At 40.7% G+C, this 25,729-nt stretch overlaps 1 protein-coding gene across 1 annotated transcript; it reads left to right on the forward strand.

Annotated features, from left to right (window-relative positions):
- Positions 1-25,729, forward strand: LOC148594244 (interleukin-6 receptor subunit beta-like). Its single transcript, XM_088527310.1, has 15 exons — positions 1-46; positions 239-289; positions 3,130-3,241; positions 6,708-6,874; positions 7,849-7,988; positions 10,333-10,474; positions 10,630-10,712; positions 12,852-13,062; positions 14,637-14,795; positions 15,784-15,906; positions 16,500-16,652; positions 18,189-18,332; positions 20,123-20,219; positions 22,561-22,624; positions 25,237-25,729. The coding sequence occupies exons 1-15, from the start codon at positions 1-3 to the stop codon at positions 25,717-25,719; spliced, it is 2,175 nt and encodes a 724-aa protein (XP_088383436.1). The 3' UTR covers positions 25,720-25,729.

A 25,729-nucleotide genomic window follows, 5' to 3' on the forward strand; every position in this document is an offset into this window, starting at 1 on the left:
ATGAAGATCTTCTCACTGCTCATTGCTATCTTTTTATTTGCAACAGGTGAGTTTTCATTTGCTGCATAACTTACTACTGTTTATAGATAGTAAAAAAAGTCTTACGATCACTCAGAGGCAAGCATGCAGGAATAAAACAGTGACTGAATTACATTCTCTAGATAGAAGCAGCAATCTGAAACATTTCTTGCCTTTTTTTTTCAGCTTTCTTATTAAATTTATCCTCTCTATTCCCCAGATGCTTGCAACTGCTCAAGCTCAGACCTACCATCCTGCCAGCAGCTTCAAGGTAAGTGAATAATTCTTGTGCCCTAACCGTGTAATCATGAAGATGATGACAGCCAGCTGAAATGATTTCGTGGTTAATTTTGGTTTCAAATATTTGTGCAGTTTTTTTTTTCTGAAATCCAGTTGGTTCCCACTGTGAGTTTCTGCCAGAGTCCGCAGACCCAGCACACTTAGCAGGGACAGGGCCACCCAGTTTCACTTCTCATGGCCACAGGCCGCTAGCGTCCGTGCCACGAGCTCGCCCGAGCTCGCAGCGCTACCACCCTGCAGCTTCTCTCTTTGCCAGCTGCTGGGGCCACTTGCAGCTGACTAAACATGTTAGAAATTGATTTTTTTTTTCAAGAAATATTTTCAGATTTCTGGAGAGAAAAAAGAGCACCAGCCTAGAGAGGCCTGGCTGTATGATGATAGAGCACCTAGTGCTACACAGAGGTTATCAGCCAGCCAGGAGCGTGTCCTGCACAGCTAACTGCTCTGCACTGCATGTTAACAGACACTAAAAGCTGTAGTGCTTATAGCTGCCAATTCTTTCATGTTTCAGACTCAACTCATAAATTTGTGGTAGTTTATTTTTGTATAAAATGAACCGTGAGGTCTCTGGAGCAGGGAAAGAGAGGTGCTCTGTGTGCACAGTTCCAGGAGCACAGCCCTCCTATAAAACTAGTACTGATCTAATGCTTGGGGAAACTAAATAAGACCTAATTCCTTTAAGGGGGAGCAGTACAGTAAATCCAAAGGGATGCAATAAAACTGAATGTGCATATACACAAACGCAGAACAAATAAGGAACCAGTATGTAGCATTCATTATATCCAAGATAAAATGGTAAGATTACCATATGAGCAATATAAATCTGACCTGAAGAGCGCAGCAGGGTATATGGACAAGGGAGAGCTGCCATCCCTAAAATCTACTATCGCACGTCTGCTACTAATGGTGTGGCACCATTTCCCAAAAGAGTTTGTTTCCCAGGGTTTTCCGAAAAGAAAAAGAAAGAAACACCAAGGAAATGAAAGGCTGGATTGAAATTAAGAGAAGAGGAGGATGCAAGAGTGCCCAGGATGTGGGTGACCAATATTTGGTTTGGTGGTCAGATACGGAAAGAAAAAAATTTAACAATTATTTATGTTGCCATAGAAACAAGGAAGAACTGATCCCCACTGTCACAAGAGGAAGCTGCACACACCTAAACTGAGACATTAATTCATTAGAAAAACATTCCCCTGGTAGGAGGAAGGAGGTGTCACGGGAGAGGGGGGATCTTGAAGCCCAGCTGTTTATTAACCTCACCACTGATGCAGCCAGACAGACATTTTTATCCAAATCAACATCAAAATAAATATACAGTTGCCATAGGAATAATGAAAGGAACTCAGGTTATAAGAAATGGCCCTGAGCCAGGCAAAGAGGACAAGTGACCTTTCATCGCTCGTATCCCAGATGAATCTCTGACCCATAGTCATGTTGCAACAGCAGATACAGAAATGTTCCTCTATACTTTCCAAATAGCAAAAATATTTCTTACTCAAGATGGATAAGACTATGGCAACTTAACCTATTAGACATAAGGAACATGTGACTGTACTCATCAGGAAATGTTCGTTTTTTATCATCTTTAAGTATCATGTACATTTCAAAATCCTTATCTACATCTCTACAGAGAAAAAAAGCCTTACCCTACATTTTATTTTTGCGTTTTTAAGTGTGGGTGGTACTTAGAGACATAATAGCAGATAATTCTGAATTAATAGCTCAGTCAGTAAGACAAAAGGCAAAAAGAAAAAAAAGTCATATTTTATGACTAAATTTTCTGGTGAAAATTTTCTGAAATACTGAAACTAGCTTAACCACTCTCACAGATTAAAAGATTAGTTATTTTAGGAGTTTCAGTGTTCAATTTCCCTTCCACTTGAAAATATATACGTTTAATTGCAAATATATATGTATATATATATTCTTACAAAAAGGTAAGTAAGAGCCATTTTGTATCTAAACTTATTCTCCTGCTGCTTCACAATGTGCGGGCTGGTGGTAAAAGTGGGTGGCTGTCATTAGCAATAGTCTGCTATTGGGAACCCCCGCTAGAGATGGCTGGTATTTTGGAGAAGCTCTGCAGTCCAGCTAGTGCTCCAATGCTGCTGATTAGCCTAACGCTCCCGTGGCATAATGCAAGAAAACTCCCCAGGAATTCTTGCAGGTTGGAGTTTTGGAAACATCACACTGGCCCGTGATATCATTACAATGGGGTCTCTGTTGCTTCGTTTTTCTTTTCCTCCACTTACGTGCTTAGAGGTAGCGTCTAAGAGGCTCCACAGTGCGGGTGAGGTCTGTGATGCCCTCAGTCCTGCTCTGGCCCTTTGGCAAGCACCCACAGATTTGGGCCAGCAGCAGAGGCCGGGCCCTGCGCCGCAGGTCCCGCTGCGCCATGCAGGACCCCGAGGGCAGCACGGGCACAGTCCGCCACGTGGCGCCGGCTGGTGAAACCAGAGCGCGGAGCAACGCAAACCTGCCCGGGTGAACGCGCACAGCAATTCTGCCACCTGCTTTAGGCAGGTCACCTTGCAACAGCTTTCCTCAAAGCCACCCAAGCCAACGGGTAAAAGCTAGAAATTTCTCTACATGTCTCTGTTCCTTATTCTAAGCATTAATGAATGTAAACCAAGAGTAAACCTGATATAAATAGTCACACATATAATGCAGCCAGTATTTATTTTCTTGTGCAAGAGCGTTTGGCTGTTTTATATTTGTTTGCCTTTTGACTGTAGTAGTCACCTTGCCCCGTTAATGGCAGAGGGTTGCCTGTGGCAGGTCTTTTCCAATACACGTGTTTTCACCCTGCAGCTTGGGACAATGAACTGCTTTGCTACAAAGAAGTGAGTGAGGACCTGACATGTACCTGGTTGCCGGTACCCAGTGCTCCAAATACTCTTACTTACACTTTAACCTTAAAATGGTAAGTCTAAATGTCACTTCAGAGGATGAAAAGCCGTCACTGCAGTTTGGCATAATTCCGACCTGCCTGAGTTGTCCAGATATATTTGCCATGCTACACTGTAGGTTGCTACACTGTAACTGAAAAATCTTTCCTCAGATCCCACCGCTGCATCACTACCTGCCCATCTGGAATGGGCTGCACTTTCCAAGCTGCAAGAGAATGGAAAACTGAAAAGCACCCAGAGTGCAAAACCAGGGCTTAGGTTAGCTGACAGAGCAGAAATGAAAAGGATTTACAGAAAACTCTGCAATAGGTGGACAGACTCAGAAATCACTTTGTCTAACCTGAGGAAGAGCAGCTCACCGCCTCCTAGTTCCTGAGAAATGACTGGCCAAGCTTCCCAGCTTGGGGGAGGGGAAAGGGAGGGAGGGAGCAGAAGTGAATAAAAGGGAGGGCTTCAAGAGCAGAAACTCTATCTGCCCCTTGCACCAATTCATTAAGCTTTGACCAACTGGAAACTCCATGACCCCTGCCAGTCTTAAGGAAAAGATAACAGAGCAAATGCATGAGTAAATTAGTGGCTGTTGTGGTGAGGAAGGAAATGAGGTCAGTAAATCTGCAGTTTTCTTCACTGTCTACTGAAGATCATGGAAAAGATCTTGCAAAAAGACCCCTCAGCAAAACATACTGATCTGAGAAACTATTTCTTCTTTTGATAATTTGCTAGAGCTTCATACATCTTGCCACACTTCCAGCACATATGTTTAAAATGCTATTTTACAGATATCACTTTAATCAATTATTTTTCTCTACTTCTATTGACTCACATTGAGTATTCAACACTCTAATGCATTTCAAGTGAAAAACATGTTAACTTGATTTTCATTATATATTAAATATTACTCAATACAGGTATTAGGCAGGTTTCAACTGTGGCACGTACTGCACACCTAAATTACTGAATTTTCATTTAATAGATGTAATGAACTTATATGGGTTAACGTTAAAGTGACAATCTTAAAATACAGATATCTTTAATTGCTTCATTAATTGTGGGAGTTAAAACAAAGAACCCAGGTAAAGCAGAGACTGGCAGATTAAATCAACGTCTATCCACTGGTTAGTTAATATGACGAAGCAGGTCACTGTCTGACTCCCTGTGCTACAAAAGGGATTTTCTTCTTTTTGTACCTACAGATACAGGATCTGCTGTGACATTAAGAGTATGTTTATAAAGAGAGAACAGAGAACATAAGCCAAAATCTTTGTCTTTGAGCTATTTCATGGGGTACACCCCTGGAAAATTGTGATGCTCATTACTGATTATTCTGCCACATGGCACCTGGCGTTACGGAGAGCGGCGGGCAGGAGCACCTCCTAACGCCGATGAAGTGCCGCTACCGCCCGAAACGGCCCCGTGCCCCGTGCGCCCCGCGGAGCAGCCGCCACAGAGCCGGGCTGGAGCTTACACCACGTGCCACTCGCAGCAGGGCCTCCTGCGCTTGCGGCCCTGCTGCCTCAGACATCAAAATCCTGATTTTCTGGGAGGGCAGGAGCCCCTGGGGAGCAGCTCTGCTCTTAGAGATGCTCTCAGCTGAAGCACCCGTTGCTCCCTGAGCCCCTGCCAGACGCAGCTTGTGCTGTTCCTGAGCTGCAGAGCTCTCCTCAAGAACTGCAGGGAGGGCAGAGAACAGGTGAAAGAGAAGGTGGGTGCAGGGGAAGGCAGCTGTATCACAGAGGTGCTTGTTTTCCCAAAGCACGGGTGACTCTCCCTTTTTATCCGGTTAAGAGAAAAACAATAGAGCAAGGAAAGAGCCATTTCAAAAGCCTACTTCCCCACTTGCTGCAAGGAACATCAGTGTGCAATTTAAATTGTTCCTTATGATTTAGCTGTCAGGGAAGAAAAGCCTCCACGAGGAACCCTCCTCTGGAGAAGCTCTAGCCAGGCACTCCAGAGTGGGCAGCTCATGCACAGCCAGGCTGGCTGGGAAGGCACGGGGGGAGCCTTCAAGTGCTGAGATTTTCAGTTATTAAAAATTGTATCACAATTAGCGTGTCCAAAACTTGGAACACATGGGGAGGCAATAACTATGCCTCGTGTTAAGAACACATGCCATTCCTTTCCAAGGACCCTGAAGTAGCCTGGTTTGAGCCTTGCAAAATCTGCCCTGCACGAGGCAGGGCATAAAGCAGAGAGAGAAAAGGAAAGGGAAGAGGCTGGACCGAGCAGGATTTTTGTCCAGAAAGCCTAACTTCCAATAACCCTCAGGCTGAGAATAACCTGGATAACCTTGAATGTCGTAACAACAAACACAGAGCGACCAGTCACTACGGGCACCAGCAACCACTGTTTGTGGATGGAAACAAGGATAACTCAGGACCTTCTGCACTGTGTGGACTATGCAGCCGATTGCAAAGGGGGCGTCTACAGCAATGAGGTCTGTAGGTGGCATTTAAACATCTCTGACTGCCAAGCATCAACGTTTCAGTCAGAGGCGTTTCACCTAGCCCAAGAATGCAGACATTTTCATACCTTTGTGCTATTTCGTATTGAGGCAACTAGGAAATTTTGCTGTTCAAAATGAATGTAGGGGCCTTTGTGGTAGGTACGTAAAAGGAGTATTGTGTCCACACAGTACAAGAGGGATGTGGAGCTGCTGGAGAGAGTCCAGTGCAGGGCCACAAGGATGATCAGGGGCCTGGAACATCTGCCCTATGAGGAGAGGCTGAGGGAGCTGGGCCTGTTCAGCCTGGAGAAGAGAAGGCTGAGAGGGGACCTAATCAGTGTCTATAAGTACCTCAAGGGAGGCAGTGAGGAGGATGGTGCTGGCCTCTTTTCACTGGTGGCCACTGACAGAACTAGAGGTAATGGCCACAAACTGAAACACCAAAAGTTCCACATGAACTTAAGGAAAAATTTCTTAACCGTGAGGGTGACAGAGCACTGGAACAGGCTGCCCAGAGAGGTTGTGGAGTCTCCTTCTCTGGAGATCTTCCAAACCCGCTTGGACGCAGTCCTGTGCCACGTGCTCTAGGTGACCCTGCGTGTGCAGGGGGGTTGGACTAGATGACCTCTAGAGGTCCCTTCCAACCTTAAGCATTCTATGATTCTATGAATTCCTAACCTAATTTCATGCCTTTCAAATGAGGCATTTTAAATACCAAAAAAGACTATACATACACATTTTGCCTTGTATTTCTCTGTACCTTATAAGTTTAAAGAATTTAGTAGTTCTCTACCACATAACAATGATTTTGCAAGTACAAATTAGCTAGAATTACTAGATGGCTGTAATTGCACTCACTGTTTCAAGCTGTGCGCTTGAATACTTGAACAGGAGCTAGCCTTCAAGATTTCCAGATGCTGCCTGTTGTAGATAGGTACCTGGAAACCTATTGATTTTTCTAATGACATTTCGGGGAAAAGAAATAGTGTGTGAAAATCTAACCAAACATTTTTCTTTCTGATTCCTTTTCTTTCAAGGGAAAGAATCACAAAACTTTGGCGAAGAAACACATCATCGCCTTTCATCACGATAGAACGAAGGAATCTTTACATGAGCCGCTCCGCATCTATTTGGATAGTTGTGAATTACGCCCAAGAGAGCTGTTTCAAAGGAAGGAACATCTCAGTGACACCAAGCAAAGCAGGTACAGCACCTTCACAGTTTGTATGGCTGCAACCCTAGCTGAAGCAGCAATAGGATTCTGGTAAAGATTATTTCCAAAATCGTAATTCCAAAAATGCAGTTCTCATTAGTGGTAAGTCTACCAGCAGAAGTCTCTCAGTTTTTACAGCAGAAGGATTTTGCTTTAAGTCACTTGTTAGACTATAAAGAAGTTATATCCAGAACACCATACAGCGATACATGTGTACAGTACCTAACCAGCTTTCTATGTTCTCTTTGATGGTTTTTTGAACTTCATTATTGGTTTACAAAGAGTAGGTTGACTCAGTAGCTGCATTTAAGGATTCCTACTTACACAACATGAGCATCTTAGAAAACTGTTTAAATTTTAGCCATTCCATAAGGCCACTCACCTATTATATAGTGCTGCAGAATAAATTTTGAAAAAGAACCATTCATTTTAGATGTTTATTCAGAGATTCCTCATAGCAAGCAAGGATTGCAATAGCTTCAAAAGAGCTTTGCAAGATCTGGCCTTCCTAGAGTAATTCCACTCCGGGAAAAATAAATAAATAAATAAATGCTTCTCACTGCCCAAGACCAATAAGAACCAAATTATCACTATGGCCTTTCGGCCAACTTGCATGTATTACAGAAGAAAATAAAATGTATTTGAACATAAAATTATATAGCCGAACACAGCTGCTGAAGGTCCAAATGATGAAAAACTTCTGAAAGTTTTTCTAAAATTCACAACTATAAGTATTCTTAACATTCTGATTTTGCCTTTCGAGCTTACTCAGAATAACTTCTACTTATAAAAGTAAGTACTGAATTCTACTGAATTCAGTAGAAGCACCTTTTAAAAGTCTCTCCGCATTCATTATTCTGAGCAAAGTCTTCTAATTGCTCTTCAACAAAACACACCTGCAAGTCAATTACCAAAGCTTTCCTGCTACATTTGTGTGGGTAACATCTACCTGTTTCCCATTCCAGAGAAGTGCCTGACACCATCTAACATAAATGCTCACCAGATCACAAACCAAGTGACAATAAAATGGGACCTGCCTGTCACTCCTACACAATACGAGCTGAGATACAGAGAAGCACTCCCAGCCTCCACTCCGTGGACACTGGTAAGTACTTCCAGGGGACAGTTGCTTGAGAATGTGAAGTGACTTACTATAATATCCATAATACATGGCACACATGGCAGGACATCATAAGCAGGATGCTACTGAAGAGCCCACGTAACACATAGATAGCAAAGCAACACAGAACATGCACAGTCTGTAGCCAGATTACACAAAGGCCTCTTGTTGGTCTCATTCTGATAAACTCTAAACTGGGCAAAAAGATGAATAGTTTTACACAGGGGAGAAACAAGAATGGTATAGCAGCTGGTTCAATAACCAGTGAGACACTGCATGCATCAACACTGCAAAACCTGGAGATCCGCAAAGGGTAACAGAAATTCTACATAAACCCAAGTCTTGAAAACATTCCTATAAGCACTATTCTTTTTGCTGGTGACTTTAGATTTTCAAACAGATTAGACAGCAGGTTGCTGCAATGTTTAGGTAAGAAATCATACCTGCTATGTTCTTGTTTTGCACCAGTTTTTTAATTTGACAAGATGGCCCATAATCTGCTGTTGATCACTTCCAGGTGCACAACAGGATGCACAATAGTGAAAATATTATTCAACCCCTGTGTTAGCTGTATTTGGATAAGGAATACAATGGCATCAGCCAGGGACCCCAGGGAAGAAATGGTCTAAAATGCATCTGTTTCCACTTCTTAAGCATCTCTGCCCTTTCAGGAGTCTCTCTGCTTCTTTTACAGTTCTTCCCCCTTATAGCAGAAGACCTGTGATCTTTTCATTTCTCCTGTAGCTGGTTGCAGCTTTGTTTCACCTCTTAAGAAGGACTGGTGCTTGGGATTATTCAGAGCTCCAGACAAGAAAGCTGTCATCTAGGTACAAAGAATGTGAAACCCTTGGAAGAGTCTCTGTTCAGTGACACAAATCCTGGGCTTTTCTAGAACAGCCAGAAACTCATGTTTCATGAGTGGCGCTCATGTGCCACTACTCCTGGCATTGCAGTATATAGCTGTGTGCAGACTGATACACTCCACGGGGAGGAATAGAGAGCTAAGAGCGGTAAACGAGGGGAGGGGGTCCTACAGGTTGCTCTGGAGACATGAGAGATATGTGACATGTTCAAGTGACCAACCTGAAGGACCACAAGAGACAGCCATGCTGAATGATGAGAACAAACACAGGCTTTGAGGCTGCTCATCACTGCTCTTCATCACCTGCCACGTCCCAGCTGACTCTGTGAGCTGGTGCTGAGCTCTTCCTAAACACATACACAAAGTCTGCATCTGTACAATGCCTTGGGTAAAGAGGATGACTGGACAGACAGACACAGAAGAGATGTAAAACTAGCTGAGCAAGAGTAAGCACTTACCAAGAACAATGTAGAACACTTGGGATCCTACATCTAACTCGCTTCATGCATATTCTTTTTTACAAAGGAGTCAAAAAGATTTAGAGTCTTTTTGTGATATTGTGTGGATTTTTTTTATTGTGACCACACTACTCTTACCAATAAAAATACATGAAGATAATTACAGCCTAATTACCACCTATATAAAAACAAATCTTTGCAGAGAAACAGAGAGCTGACTACGTATAGGGTGTTTGTTTCTTGTTTTTTAAAAAAATATATTTAGCAAAGAAAACTTCCTAGCAGACAAATATTAAAACAAATATTTCCATTTGCAATAGCATTTCTGACAACATAACAGACAGAAGGGGACAGTACACACGTAGTGTTGTGTTCAGATAGTGCCAAAAATGAATGGCTAGGAAGAATATAAAATAGTGCAAACATAGAGCAATGCTGCTCTTGGATATCTTCTCTGCTTCCTACAGTTTTCAGACATGGGTGATCTCTCCGTGCAAAGACAATCTACTTCCCTATACAGTCACTGAAGCTCTAATACTGTCATCAGCTGTAGACACACAATAGCCTGGAGGTGCTAAGGCAGAAGCAGTCGCGTATCCAGCCCAGCCCTTTGCAGAATCGGCTTCATGGTTCTGTTTAGACATAGCACAACATTTGGTTGCACATGCACGCACAATATTTCATTCAGCCTTGACATCTTGTTCTTTAGAATGCCAGCAAGGACCTCAGTTATGTAAGCAATGATTGTTTCAGCACATTAAGGTCTAACTGTTTTTAAAAGCCATGTTTACGTGTAAGCTACCACTCACATGCTGAATAGAATGCATTTGGAAAAAATGATCAAAGAACCTGCCTTTCAAGAACAGAAAAGCCCACAGTCATTCCCCTTTGAGGTTGGGGCTCCTACTTTCTATTGTAGTCCTAAAACTGGTCCTTGACTCAGGAAATATAATGTAAGATTATGTGACTTGTACATTTTTATAATGTAATAAATGTGATTTGTTTTCAGGTGACCATAGAAAGCAATGCTGTCAATATCACAATTTCAAACTTAAATGCTACGTCTTCATATATCGTTCAGCTCAGATGCATAGCCAAGAGTGGTCATCACTGTGTCTGTGTTTGGAGTAGGGAGATTTTGGTCCCTCACAGTAAGTGAAATACAGTTTTGGTGTTCTGGAGAATGAGTGTAAAAGCCTTTTCAAATTTTGTATCATATGAAACAGAGTTGTCAGACACTGTTGAAAATATGAAGCTCAAATTGACTCATATGAGTGCATATCTCCATCTTTTTCATATTTACCAGAGCTCACTAACAAGCCAACACTATCATATAACACAACTACAGAAATCTCTCCAGGCAGAAGACGTGTTCTTCTTAAATGGGAGGTAACGTTCACTTTGGGTACGGGTTCATTCTCTTATATCCATACTACTAAGTCATTATTTCACAGGAAAAAATTTAAAAACTCTGATTTTTTGGGGGGGACTGTATTGTACAAACAAAACACATTGAATATTGTACTTTTCTTTCTGGATACGCTAAATGTGTAGAGTGGTATTTTGGGTACTATAGACTAATAAGAAAAAAAATACCAATTTATAAATTTGAAATATTATTCAAGCAGCAATTTCAAGACTCAAATCACTGACGAATAGAGATTCTTTTCCGCTCACATGAGAAATTGCTCTCAGGTTGATCTTTTAAAATTAAACTTGCCTATACAAATAACAGGCTGCATTTCACATGTTCCTAAAGAGTATTCCTATTCTCAGCAGACCAAAATTTTTAGAAGAACATGCAGTAAAGCTGCTACTTTACAAATTCAGAGGAGATTCACTCTTGCCATGAAAAAAAAGAGCCACTGACTTACATGAATATGAACATTTAGCTGCATGTTTCCTGTAATGACATTTTAAGCCCAAACCTCCAAAGCAGAAGCATTCCCTCCTCTGCAACATTTGCCATTATCAGCTCACTGACTACTGCACAGGGGTCAGTTTTACCCGATGAAAACCATTTTACTGTTATCCTGGTAAAAAACAGACAGCTGACAGTCTGATGTTTACATTCACGGGTAACTTTGGTATCAGAGGCAGAAAGGACTGAGACTAGCAGAGTTCTGAAATTTCAGAAGATGGGGAAAATTTTGCAATATTACCCCTGTTTTTTGTTTAGAGAAAAAAAAAGAGAAAGAGAGAGAGAGAGCGAGCAGAGGATAAGGATGATATATCTCCTTTACTTCCTTATCTCCTGGTAAGAAGGCAAAGCTGCAGAGTAAATAATTAATCTGGCCGTAAAGCAATAGATTGCATATGGCAATTTAAATGTTAAGTTAGAGTAAGAAATTATTCTCCATCCAAGTAATTTTGTTAAAAGTACATATATTAAATACAGGATCAGGGCTAGGACCTTGCTTCAAGAAAACACCTGTACTAGCTAAATGAGGTTCAAGTCCAGAGGGCTTCAGTAAACCCTGAAAAGCAAAAAGAATACGGTGTGCTTAATTATTAACATGTTATAAGAGGGGGAGGGGAGAGATGAGATTAGGCTCTACTGTCCTACTTTGTTTAGGCTAATCAGAAGTACCACAATATTATTCTCCAAGAAACTTCACCAGAGCTTCAAATAATGTACCAGTTCTTCCCTGCCCACCCTAGAAAATACTTCTATACCTTCAAATTTAGGAGCTTCTAGCTTTAGCAAAAACTCATCCCCACATGTATGTCTTTGCCTTTTGAATTATTGAATATCATCCCATCTGTGCTTCTGCAAAGTATCAATTCCTTCATTAAGATAACCTAGCCTTCCTCCTAGCTTTGTGTCATCTTCTCACTATTACTTTAAGTGCCCAGGCCAGCAATGAAATAGCAGAGAAGCTAGTTTCAGAAACAATCCTAGCAGATTTTCCAGACTTACTTATTTCTACGCAGTGAATTAAGTTTCCATCCAGCCTGCAACAGTTTCCATTTCCATGCCCTTGCTTTCCAATCATGGAAGATTAGTACACTGAAAAAAGGAGAAGGCAGTGACCACTAAAAATCTGTATCAACGACTGATATATATTATGTTCCAAAGTTGTAGTGTAATTGCTAGCATTTATCCTCCAAGAGACAGCTGCCTAACAGAGCCTAGTAGATGAAGATTCTGAGAGGCATAAACTGCAATTAAACACCTCTCATTAACTTTCAAGTTACTAATTATGAGGGATATATTCCAGGGACATGCAGGGAATGTTACAGCTGCCACACTGCTGTTATTACTAATTGGATACACATAGCTAAGATCCCAGTTAAGCGAAACACTTAATCCTGTGCTTAAATCTGCTCGTTTTAAATGGGATTTAAGCATGCTCTTAATGCGAGTAAATGTGAGTGTGGTTTCAGTGATTCCTGCTAGCCTAATTAAAATACTATTATTTTATCTCCAACACTAAAGGTGACATTTTGTTTATATAACTTCATTGCTCTTGATTTTCTACATAGTACATAGTCACATCTCTCACTGTTAATCTTTTTCCTCTTTAGGTAGCACAAAGCAGGAATGTCCTTGGATACTACGTTAATGTACAAAGAGTACCCAACAACTGCAGACCTCTACCAAAACGCATCGTTCTAAAGGACCAAGAAATTCTTCTAAATCTTTCTATGGCCTATTATACAATTAATATTTCTGCTTATAACCAAGCAGGAGAATCTCCACAAACCTCTTACATTGTCCCAGATTTCTATACAACAGGTACTTACTCTATCATTACTCATTAAAGCATTAGAGAAGCTTAATGAGCAATCTTCAGACTACCTTGACAGTGTTTGGGATGGGGACAAGCATTCCCTTGAATACTTATCAAGCTGTTATTTTTGTATGGTGAGATTGGTATTGATACTTAGGAAAGGATTGCTACTGAAATGAACTAACAGACAAGCCATTTAGCATTACTTGCAGAGCCTCTTATTTCCTCAGACTAGAGAAACACTGTCAGACTTGCTTGCACAGCATACACAAAGCTGAGCAAATGTCAGTAGTTTAAACAGAAAGTTCTCAGGATTATCTGCATATCTAATTTTTCACTTCAGCAACTTTTATTTTGTGATTACCCCTACTGGCACATGAGAGAGGGAATAGTAGAAGGTACTTACCATATTTCAGTGATGATGTTAAGCTTTTGTGTTGCCTAAATACCCAGGTTCTTCATTTCAACAAAAACAAGATATAACAATGTTTCTCTTTATATTTAACTAATTTCATTTGCTATAATATTTTACAAAAAAAAAGAAAAAAGCGCTTTAACTATTGTACTGTAAGAAAGACTCTTCTGTGGTAAGATTCGTTTTAAAAAAAAAAAAACGGAGCTTTACAGTATGCATAAGTAAGTCAACATGCAAGTACCTCTGTTGATCTCCAGAAAGCTGCAACTAATTGGTTTTCAAAAACTTTCCAGCCCACTCTCCTCAGTCCGCTCTCCTTTGCCCCGCAAATAGTTAACAATTTATTTTGCTTCCTGCATTTGACTGCTTCAGCAGTCTTCTAATAAAATGCATATGGTTACCTCAAGTCGCCCTTCAACCAGCAGCTCCTTTTTACTAGTTTACTGAATCTAGTAGCTTGTTGTCCATGACTCCCTCTAGGCATTTGTTAAAATAAGTGCTTCTAATGATGCGTAGAAACCTCTTTATCTATGATGAATTACTGGCATTAAGTGTGTTCCCAAGATAAATTTGTTTGCAGTATACAGAATTCTTCCTAATCTAGTACAGACATTTTCTTTAATTCTACTCTATTACACTGATTTTCAGAGAGGAGATGAAATGCAGAATTGTATTTTTCTTTCTTACCACAGCAGACAGGTTGTTCCTATTCCCACATAGTTTCAATCAGAAAGTCTTTCCTAGTTTGATAATCTGCCCTTAAAATAACTTGTATTTTGAGCAAAATGATTAAATGTAAAGTTATATAGTTATAATCCATAATTAGCCCCTCTATTGTCCTCTCCCAGGTAAAAGCCATCTCACATCCACTCTGTCTACAGCCGTCCGAGGTTGTTTAGCAACATCAAGCTTCCTCTTCCCGAGGGCTGCAAAAACCTTTTTCCACTTTCTTATCAGGAATTAATGGTCACGGGCAGCAGCCAACATAGGTCTAGAGACCTTTGCAAAGTAATAGATGCTGAATCTGTTTTATTGACATGGTAGTGTAAACCTTACCAGGCACTCACATGGCAACTCTTTAATGAAGATTCTTAAAGAAAAAGTCAGAGCAAAAGAGAGCTTGCTTTCCTATTTATTGATCTTTAATGGTATATTCATTTGCAGACTTGCCTGGTCGAATCAGCGTCAGACATGAGGGAACCAAGACAGTTGTCACCTGGACTCCAGAATACAGTCCAAAATGTTTTGTGGTTGACTGGGGCACTAGTCAAGAGGATATGCACATGAAAATAATACCTGCGACTACTGAAAGCTTCATATTAGGTAACAGGAACAACGTCTATTGATGGAGGGACCATTTCCTTTACTGGTTATTTATTGGTTGAAAGTAAAGGATTTTCAACCTGCTTTTATGAGCAAACTGAAGACCGAGATAAGTAGAACTTTCTTCTAGACCAACATGATACCCAGTTTTTAAACACATTGAAGCAGATACAAAGAGTCTTAGGTAGATCCTTCTGGTTGTATTGGGACAAGATGGAAGTAAACTACTGTTGCCAGTATAGAAGCTCTCTCCTTCCCCAAATTCCAGAGAGGGACATATACAGTACTGGCTAGCACAGTCACATGATAATAAAAATGTTTCCCCTGCTCCTAGGTAAACTTTGCTTTAAATACAAACTGGTCTGTTACAGACTTGCCATTACATCACTTTTTATCCCCATGTTTGTCCCTGGCACAACGTGATAGTTCTCAAATCCAATATTCTACTTACTAAGCGATGCACAAAAAACTGCTGCAGGGATCATTTTACACGACAGTCATCCCAAATCATACAGTTGACTCTTGCAAAGAGCAGCTAGGATTGGCTTTTCCATACACATCTAATCTCAGGCTTATACAAATCAATCTCTCTGCTGTCTTCCATGGTCCTCCTTTTACATTCGTGCTGCTACATTATATCCAGTTGTAATTTTTTTTATATGCTAGTTGAGGGGGAAATATCTATATATAAACTAGGATCTACAAACCTACAAATTTTCAGAGGAGAACTATAAGCAGCTCCAGCATATTTTAAAAGCAAATCAGCATTATGCCTTATTCTAGTTTTGAAATTGTTTGCAAGAAGGGTCACAAGGAAAGACGCACATATTTTGTACTCCAAATAGAAAGTTGTACTCAGGGTAAACTTATACTGTGTTTTAAGGATCAGAAAGTAGGAATTATACAGAAAAGCCATCAAGGTAATGTTCCTTCTCCCTTTCCTTCTCACTCTTCAGTAAACACTGATGCAAATTTATTTGTTTTCCAGACAATATTCAGCCATATAAGTTAAACAAAATAATGGTACATGGATCTGATGCCTGTCACTGTGAAAGTTTCGCAAGATATGAAAAGACTTTTGGAGTGGCCCGCTTTTACTCAGTTGAAGGAGGTATTCCTCTCCTTTATACCTCATCCCTTGTATTTCTTCTCACTCCCTATCTGCATCCATAAAGAAATCTTACAAGCAGCTTCTTTTTCCAGTGGCTTAGCAGCGTTACGCGTTTAGCCTCGCCTTTGGTCCCAGCAGTCAGGCACTGGCAGAGTGAGCGACCTGGATATTGTTCTTTATTGGCAGGCCCAACAAAATATTATTACAAATGACATCATTACCAAAATAACAACAAGAAGGTCCCTGAGATCCTAGTCCCCATAGCTCAAATTTGTCTATGACCAAATTCAGAATTTCTGGTTCTTATTCAGAGCTGGTTTACACTGGATGCTGAAATTAACAGGGCTGTGTGACTACTGCTGTAAAAGCATCTACAAGTCACTCACTGTTTCTATCATCATCTGCTTTGATATTGCTTAAGATCATGTTGTTTTACTTAGTGGGATTTCTCTTTTCCATCCTTTATGCTGTGTTTACAGATCAGGGAAGATCTCCTGATAGGCAGCTAGGTTTCAGTCTTGTTTATCAATTGGATAACTACTGATGTAGAACTTACTTACATTATCATCTGTTTTTTTTTTTTTTTTTTTAAGTTCCTAGAATAGGTCCCACTAATGTGACAATTCTGAATATCACAAAGCATACTGTACTTGTGCAGTGGACTGAAATAGGTGCCGAAGACTGTTTGGGCTTTCTCCAGGGCTACAAAATAAGCTACATAGATTCAGCAAGCACAAAATCTCCGGGTAAGTCACCATTACACAGAACAAAGCAGCAGCTCAGTCTCAGTGCTGCGACAGAAAAGTTTCATACGGAGTTGTTATGGACTTTCACAACATACAGCTGGGGGATTTATAAGGCCACCTCAAATTACAGAGTGATGAGAAAAAAATCCTTACAATCAGTATCTGTAATATTACAGCAGAATTTTCTAGTAACAGGGAACCTTTGATATTTCTGAGGCAGTAGGATTTTAGTCACAGCACTTTCATCCTTCACTGTAACTTAGCCAAGTTTAACCTCTGAGCATCACCACAGAATTTCAAAAAACATATATATATTGCTTTTATTGACCCAACAAGTAGTAAATAACTATGTACACCCTAGCTATTTTGAAATACACATTTTTAATTTCATTTTTAGCAAAATTATATTAAATTGGGCTTTTTTTGTGTTTAATTTCTATGGATTCTACTTTTGTATTATAAAGTGAAGATTTAGGAGCTCAAACTACTTAGGTTTTGCCAAAGAGAAAAATATCGCTTTGAATAAACATTTTCCTTCTGTTCTGCTGTGGAAAGTACTCTTGCCATGAAAAATTACGCGTTATCCTTGCACAGATTGATACTTGCATAAAATTAAAGCCATACATATAACAAATAGCAACTAAGACCCTACACAGGAGAGTAATGAGGGGTCTATGTTTCATGGCAGCTTATACTTTTAAAGGGCCATGAAAAGTAAATAAAGCCTCAAGACTGAAGTCCTGGATTACCTGAAGTCAGCACTGTCTTCAGGCACTCTTCCATTACAGGGACCTACCAGATATCTCAAGAGGAGACAGAGGAGTAGTGCCCAGGATCAGGCTTAATTTTTTTAACTCTCCCCTAATGGGTCAATACCAACAGTGACTCAACAGCCAATTGCTATGTTTTCCAAGCAGAAAGAATAATTTTAAATTTTACTAAGAACTTTGAGGAAGGATGCCGACAGATAACAGCACCATTTCTGCTTCCGTGGAGATCTTACATTCCCAGCGTCAAAGCTTGAAAAACAATCTGTATTCTACAGCACTGCTGGTTGCATTACTCTTGTCAGGGAATAACTTGCTCCATCATCAGAAAAGAAGAAGGAAAAAAAACCCTTCAACTCCTTTCCTCATCCCAGGGTCAAACACAGGACTAACATGTACATTCATTCATTCTAATACTGCTGGGAAAGCAAGTCTATATTTCAGCTATTAGAGCCAGAGAACACACTGTTCAGCATCTTACATGTACTACCTGTCATGTAGTATGTCTGGCCTGATGTAGTTACCACCTTCTTACTTTTAAGAAGTTCATGGTTTTGCTTCTGGGTTCAAGCACAATAGAATGAGTCTAACACAGCAGCATAGTCTTTTTTGATTTGACCACAGCTTTAGATAGGTAAAGCTTTCTAAAGAAAAAAAAATAAATCAAGAAATAAAATATTGCTAGTTCCTCTCACTTCCACCTACATTCATAAACTCATACATGAGAATTCATCTAAAACTCTCCCCCCCAACCCTTCTTGTGTTTCAGCTCTTACTGTTAATTCTTCTACCACACGTTTCCATCTTAACGGGCTTAAGGAAAGGACTATCTACCGTGTGCAGGTTTCGGGATTCACCAGTGCTGGAGAAGGACCTGGGACTCTTTCACAGCCTTTCAGGACTCCAAAATATGGTACCATGGAAGCTTTATGCAGCTGTGCTGTCTGGCATCAGTCTTTGCTTAGAAAATACTCAGAGCATTTTTCTCTACTCTCCCTTTCCCCTGCTTTGCAGGGACTATTCACATAACAGCAGTGTCTATATATCACTGCTTAAGATGAATAGAAGATTTAGGTTCCTTATCATGAAAACTCTTTTCTGACCTTGTTGTGTTAGCTATATTCGCAGATCTTTTCTTTATCGCTGGTACCAACCACAGATGCTTTCTGTGCTTCACAAAAGCTGAACTACAACAACTTTCCAGTTAGGCACCTGTGCCATTAATCATAAACATAACTCAAGTGAAGTGGCCTGAAAACAAAACAAAACAAACATAAAAGCAAAACAGCTGAGACAATAATAGCCACAGGAAAAGTAACCTGTGACATTCAGAGAGACAGAAGTATACAAATGATTTCTCCCCACTGTAGCTTTTTGTTTTTATACCTCTTTTTTTTTGCATTAATACAATGTAACATTCAAAGGCATGAAGCAGAAAGAAATTATTTTTTTTTCCTTGAATTCAACTTAAATCTGTTTTCCCATGAAAATCCTTTGTGCTGACAAAGAACACAAGAAATCCAATGGCTTTCATTGAACCTAATCTGCCCACACTACTGAATCTATGTTAAGAGAAGATTCCGTTTTTGTAGAAAATAACAAGAAACCAGAGTAACCTTAATGCCTTTTTTGTTTGTTTGTTTAATTCAAGTAACTACACTGAATTTAAAGATCACATTACATTATTCTGGCCCTTTCAATATTTCAAAGGTTTCTTTAAATCCATTAAAAGCATCTCAGACTTCTTCCTATATTAAAAAAAAATCAGCAACAAAGCAGTTTGTTTTTTAAATACACTTTAAGCCAAAACTAAATAGCTGTTTGAGTTTAAAAAAATACTTTTTTGTTGTTGTTATTGGAGGGTGTCTAGGAAGGGCATCAGCCTTTTTGCAAAGCTTTTCAGTACCAGCAACATGCTTGTGTACTGCCCACATTTTCCTGATGCTATTTTGAAACTTTTAACTATCTGCAGAGAACACCTCAACTCTGACACATTCTTCATCATAGATGCTTCAGTATTAGTAACTGGTATTAGCAATAGTAACTGGTATTAGCAATAGCAGTTTTCCTGCCTGCTTTTTAAGTACTTTTTCTTTTGCTGTGACCAAAAAAAAAAAAAAAAAAAAAAAAAAAGAAGGATCTCTAGCAGGTATTAATGTAAGCAATGGTAGGCAGTATTGGTGTGCGGCAAGGGCTAACTGCAAGAATATCTTAATGTTCCAAGCAGGCGAAGCAGGCATGTTACCAAATAAATACACAATCTACATTACTGTTACCAGGACCAGAGGGGTTATTAAAACCAAAACAAAATGAAAAAAATAACACAAGTAAAATCCAAAGTGGTTTAAGTAAATATCTTCATATTGAATAGTTTCTTATAAAGCCAGGCCTGCAGCAAACCAAAGGGAGCTTGCTTGAGAAGGTTTATTTCACCCTTCCATTATGTTGTGCTTTTTTTTTTGGGTGGGGGATTTAAGAATCAGTATGTAGCCAGGCACCCTAAAAAACAAAAAACAACCTAGAAACCTCACAGTCCTGCAATCCCAAACCTCGTTTGAGCTAGGTTTCACTTCCAGGAATCCCAGATCATGTATGAAGTTGGACTTTGAATTCTGTTTGAAATGCTTCTCTAATGAAAGCACTAGTGCCTCTCTGTGCACGGTACCTAAATCTGACTCCATATCCCTCTTTGTTTCCCATCAGGCAAGGGGGAATTCGAAGGTTTTGTGACTGGCCTTTACTGCGGCATGATGCTCATTCTGTTTTTTGCACCTCTCACTTGTTCTCTGGTGCTTAAAAGGTAAGAAGGAAAAGTTGAGTGAATTATTCTTTGTAGTGATAAAGTATCCACCACATTAATCTGAGATACAATACTGGGCGCATAGGCTAACATCAGAAAAAAAAAAAAAAAAAGGCCTGCAAAGTAACTAATTAATTATTCATATTCAGATACAAACCAGTACAGTTGCACAGAGATGGTCGCATTATTAGTGACCTATCCTAGAATTCTGCCTGCCTTTTTCTCCTTTTAAAAAGCACCTGCCTCAAAACACAAAAGGGCAGCTGCTGAGAGGGAGAGCAAACAAGCTATGCAGACTGGCAAAACATAACTTATTTTAGCTTATGCACCAGGCTAAACTCCTGCCTTTGCTGTTGAGAAACAGGACATCACTTCAGGCCAGCCTGCCGTTCACTTCCTTTTTTCAGATTTTTTACTTTAACCTGTTCCATGCCTGATCTGGCCTTTCTAAGGGGCTTTTTTCTTTTCCCTCTGATGAGAACGCCTGACACCTACACAGACATTTTGCCTCAGAAAGGGCTTTATTTTCTTAAAGATAAGATCATGCTTAGCCTAGCTCACTAGGAAAGAGCGCTGAGATAGCTAGAAAAAGAGCGACCAAAAGCACGGCCTAGCACTGCAACATGACAGTGAATTGCAGGAGTGGTGAACGCCCCTCACTGACAAGAATGGTCTCCAGGGACACATCTTCTCAGTTGCTTTGGTTAGATTTCTAAAAAATGACTCACCAGGCCAGAAAAACACCCATCTTCATAGGAGCAGCAGAGATCAGACAATTTTGTAGCCTCAGGCTTCACCTCAAACCACAACCTAAACAGAGACAAAATATTTCACACTTAAAGAAGTCTGGGTCTGACTCCCTCGAGACAGCGCAGCAGCCGGCGCTGAGGCAAGGTGATGTACCAGATAACCTCGGAGCCTCTTGCAACTGTGTTATTTTCTGCTAAGTGAGTCATTGCTCCAGCGGCTGCTTCCCAAGGAGAGATGAGGAGCTCGAGGCGCTGGAGCCACCGGCTCCCCACCCACAGGAGGTGAAAGTTAGTGCCCAGTGCTCACTCATATCAGCCCAGGAGAAACCTCTCTTGGGTGAGAGAACTTGTTGGGGATCCCATGCTCCCAGCCGTTCCCCTCTCCAGCCAGGCCCTGTGGCTGAGGGCGCTGTGGGAGCCTGGAGGCGGTGGCTCCTCTCCTTCCTGGGGAGCTCGGGAGCACCGTGCTGGAGAAGTGGTGGAGGCTGGAGCGGTAGGCAGCAGCACAGAATAAAAGCTAGTCTGAGATTGACACAGAGATTGCAACCAACATTTCCAGAGTGCATGCCTAGCTCTGCCTTTTGCTCCTCACCTCAGCCTCGCTCGGTCAGGAAGGCGCCTCGGGGAGCTCACGGGTTTGCTGCCGGGGCAGGCCTGCCTTCGGGCCTGCCACCCGCTCTGCTCCAGGCTGCCTCCCTCTGCAGTACCACAGCACGGGCTGCCCCCGAGCCATGCTCGCCCGGTGAGGAGGACGGAGGAGCTCCCTGTGCGCGGCCCACCTTGCTGCAGCCACGTGCTGCCACCGGCCTTGCCCTCGGCGCACACCGTCAGTGCGCATGCCCCGGGGGCCTGGAGGGCACAGCACGTTATTTTGGACATGGACGAGTGGCTGAAGCCGGTCTGAACCCTTTGGCTCACGAGCTCAGCCGCCAGCCCGGAGGTCGGTCACGTGCTTGGGGGTTTGAGCGCAAAGGCGGAGGCACCACCGGAGCTCGGGAACAAGGCCGGGGACTGGGGTAGCCCGTGGGAAGCCCGGGCGAAAAGGCATAGTTAGGTCAGTATCAGATGGAATAGTAAAATGCTGTAAAACAGCCTGGTAAGGGACAAATTGAGAGCGTGGAGAAAGGGGACTACATCACAACTCCTGTGTCTGGTCTGCTCGAGAGACAGCGAGAGCCTCTTCCAGCTGTTATTTCAGAGAAGCTAGAAAGCAAAAGTTTGTTCTTTCTCTAAGGAGAAAAAAACTTCTAAGTTCAACCCCACCAGCAAATAGTTATTAAAACAAGCCTCTTCCTACGTGTCTGAGAGGCCTCAAGGGAGGAAACAGAGGTTTTCTGGAAACCGTCGTGTTAGAACTATAGGAAAAGGTCATTACCACCTCCTGTCGCAGATGCTAAACTTCACTATTCAGCGTTGCAACATAGACTAACAACTTTCATCACCAGTATTTAACTACCATATTTAATAGCGCATAATGTCTCTGATGCTTGTAAAAATATTATTAAAATTTGTACATGAATGGCAGTTAATATAATTTCATGGGATATGTCCACCATTTAACTAGACAATAAACTTGGAGTATTTCTTTACAGGGGGAAAACATGGTGCTGGCCTAGTGTACCCAATCCAAGAAAGAGCACTGCACTCCAAGATATGGCAAGTACTGTTCCAATGGTATGGAAAAAAAAAAAAGACATACAAGCAAGCTTTTTTTTTTGCTGATTAATCAGTAACACCAGCTATTCTTTTCAGAGAACTCTAGAGCACAACTTACTCAAAAATAACTTGTAAGAAATACATCATAGTCTAATGTCACAAAAGCATCAAAAAATATACATGGTGCTTTTCCAAAACCCATTCCCCAGCCCTCAGAATATCTGCATGCTTCACATGCTCCACTTTTTTGGCTGGTAGTTGTCTGAAGATGCATCTAAGTAGTCAAGAAGCACCAAAGCTCAGTAGCCTTGTTCTATCTGTAACTTGTGAGAGGAGACCTGCTTTTCAGGTCTGAAGTAGGAGCTGGAATGTAGCTGCTGGAAGGAGACTGCAGAACAGATAAGTATCTGTCACTTCCATGTCCCCAGGTATCAGGATGATGACAGGACGCATATAGCACTGTCAAGCTAAACTGAAGTCAGATTGGCAAGTTCAAATATTGCCATAGGAAAAGGCAAGAGCATGATCAAAGATGCTGGAAGGTCTCCACAAAAAGACACTGTCCAAGATCTGAGATAGAAAATACCAGAATAAAATCAGAAGCAAGGAAGTTAAGATGACCCCGACAGGCAGATCTTCCCTTTCCTTCGCCTTGCCTCTTGAAGCTAAATGTAGCTTTTACATACAGGGGCTGCGAGCTCACATGTAGGAAAACAGTCATTCTGCAAAAGCCAGAAGACCTCAAAGAACAAAGGAGGATCAAGTGGGCAGTACAAGTTCAGAGCCCCAAAAGTGATACTTTTGTAGGTTGTAGTTCCACGATATTATTCTTTTAAATAACTTGATCTGTTTATTAACACTGTGCAACTTTTAGTTCACAGTTCTCAGATGCAGCTGTCTTTGATTGGCCACTGCAGTAAAAACAGCTCCAATTAATTTACTTGGTTCTTCTGAATGCATTTAGAAACTGGGAGATAAAGAATCAAAACTTCTTCAAAGCAAAAAAAAAAAAAAAGTACGTATCAGTTGGAGGCTGCTTCCTTAAACAAAGAATAAAACCTAAAGGATTTTTAATGTGATAATAAGGTTATAGGAAGGAGGAGTTAGTGGATTTGATAGAGGAGTAGAAGGTCAGAATGAAAGGAGTAAGAACAACCAGTCAAATTCCTAATGTCATATTAAGCACGCCTGTGTTTGGACTCAGATGAGCAAAGATTCAAAGAATAATTTGCCACTGTGAAGAAGTGTAAATGAGGCTGCACTCTGGTAGAAAGAAAAAAAGAGGTTTTATGGGCTAGAATACCGTAAATGCTTTAAAAGAAAAAAATATATATTTATTTAAAAATCCATTTAACTGTTCCTGCAGAGGTAGAGCAGCTATAAAAAGAAATGAAACCTGTATTAGCCCAGTTTGCTAGAGGAATGCTATTATGTTGATAATGTGGCAGAAATAACAGATATAAGATAAGGGCTTTTGGGAAAGCAGAAAGAGCTCTAAGGGGACAATACGATAAAGCAGTTATCAGAGACTTTCCTAAAGCAAGCTGACATTAGCAACAGTTCATGAAATGTAGAAAGAGGCATGCCCAATGAGCATTATAAAAACTGTGGAGGAAATTTTATCTCAATTGTGTGTGTATATGTGTGATTCTGTGATTTATGTTTATATATATATACACAATATAGTAAAATACTATAGCACTATATTGTTTTTGCATTTATATGTGTATGTGTATATATATATACACACACACACACACACACACACACACACACACACACACACACGCAACATAGAAAGGAAGAAAGAAAGAAATCTCATCCCTTCCCCGCTTTTAAAATATATATTCAGTCTTGCCACTGGGACTTGCCATGTCTTCACTTCTGCTTATGATCAGTTATCCTGCAGTAAATTTACACAACCGAGCCTAAACAAGACTTTGCTTTAATGCAAGAATTAAAGCTTAAGGCAAGAATTACTAAACTTTGACACCTGTAAACTTGGAAATGGCACGTCAAAGCAAATTGAGTGCTTGTTGAGAGTTGCTTACCTAGGTTGCAGTAAGAGAGTATGCTGGTGAGGTTAATATAGTTAAACACCTGCACAAGAAGCAATTGGTTCAACCCGAAAACTACTTAGAGAGGTTTCCAGCATGAGCTGTTCTGGAACAGTAAGCAGCTCTTACAGTGCATTGCAGTGCATTAATTCTCCAATTCAGAATAGAAATTGTAGGAAGAAAGAACATGCAATTTATTTATATTTATTTCTCGCGTAAGGACCATAATGTTTAAAGAAATTTAGAGCAACTTAGAAATAAAAGAAAAAAAGGAAAAAGCTAATAAATATGTCAGAAAACATACCATCCTGTTCTTAATTTAAAATACATTATGGAGAAAGTGGAAAGACCGAGCAAAATAACCTAGGCAGAAAAAGAGGATGTTCTCCATTTTATCATCCAGAATTTGTGAAAACTTGTAACCCAGTATACACTCAAATCTTGCCCATCTCCTAGCTTTATTCTTTTCTCATTTATTTCAGTAAATTGCCTATTACACTTCAATATGACTTGATATGAAAATTATGATACTGAAATTTTGCTTTCTCCTTGCAGACTAATTGGAAACCTATTTCACGATCACTGCTTCAGGCCCTGACAGAAAATGATACCACCAGCCTGTATGTCATAGAGCATAAGTCAAAGGTTCCTTTGAAACTAGAGCTGTTTACAGATGATGTAGAAGACAAGAGTGACACGTTCCGATCAGAAAGACTTAGAAATAACATAGACGTAAGCCTAAGACACGCGCAAATCCCTGAAAAAGCTGTTACAAGTGAAAATGAAGGAGTCATTTCCATTACAGTTCCACTCCTGAGTGACTACACCAGCATGGAGTTCAGCCAGAAGGCACTGATGAGTCTGACGGTGAAGCTGCCTGCAAGAGCTGCTCATCCTCATTTGGAAATGGAGCTAAGCAGTAAGCCAACAAAAACTGAGCAACATGTTTTATTTGCTCCTCAAGACTATCTGAAACAAAGCCAGGTAGTATTTATGCCGTCTGGACCAGCTTTAAGAGGACACGTCAATTTGAACTGAAGCATTTTCA

This window comes from Tinamus guttatus, unplaced genomic scaffold, assembly GCF_059628265.1.
Source record: "Tinamus guttatus ecotype Peru unplaced genomic scaffold, ASM5962826v1 Tinamus_guttatus_pri_ptg000277l, whole genome shotgun sequence".
Lineage (NCBI taxonomy): Eukaryota > Metazoa > Chordata > Aves > Tinamiformes > Tinamidae > Tinamus > Tinamus guttatus.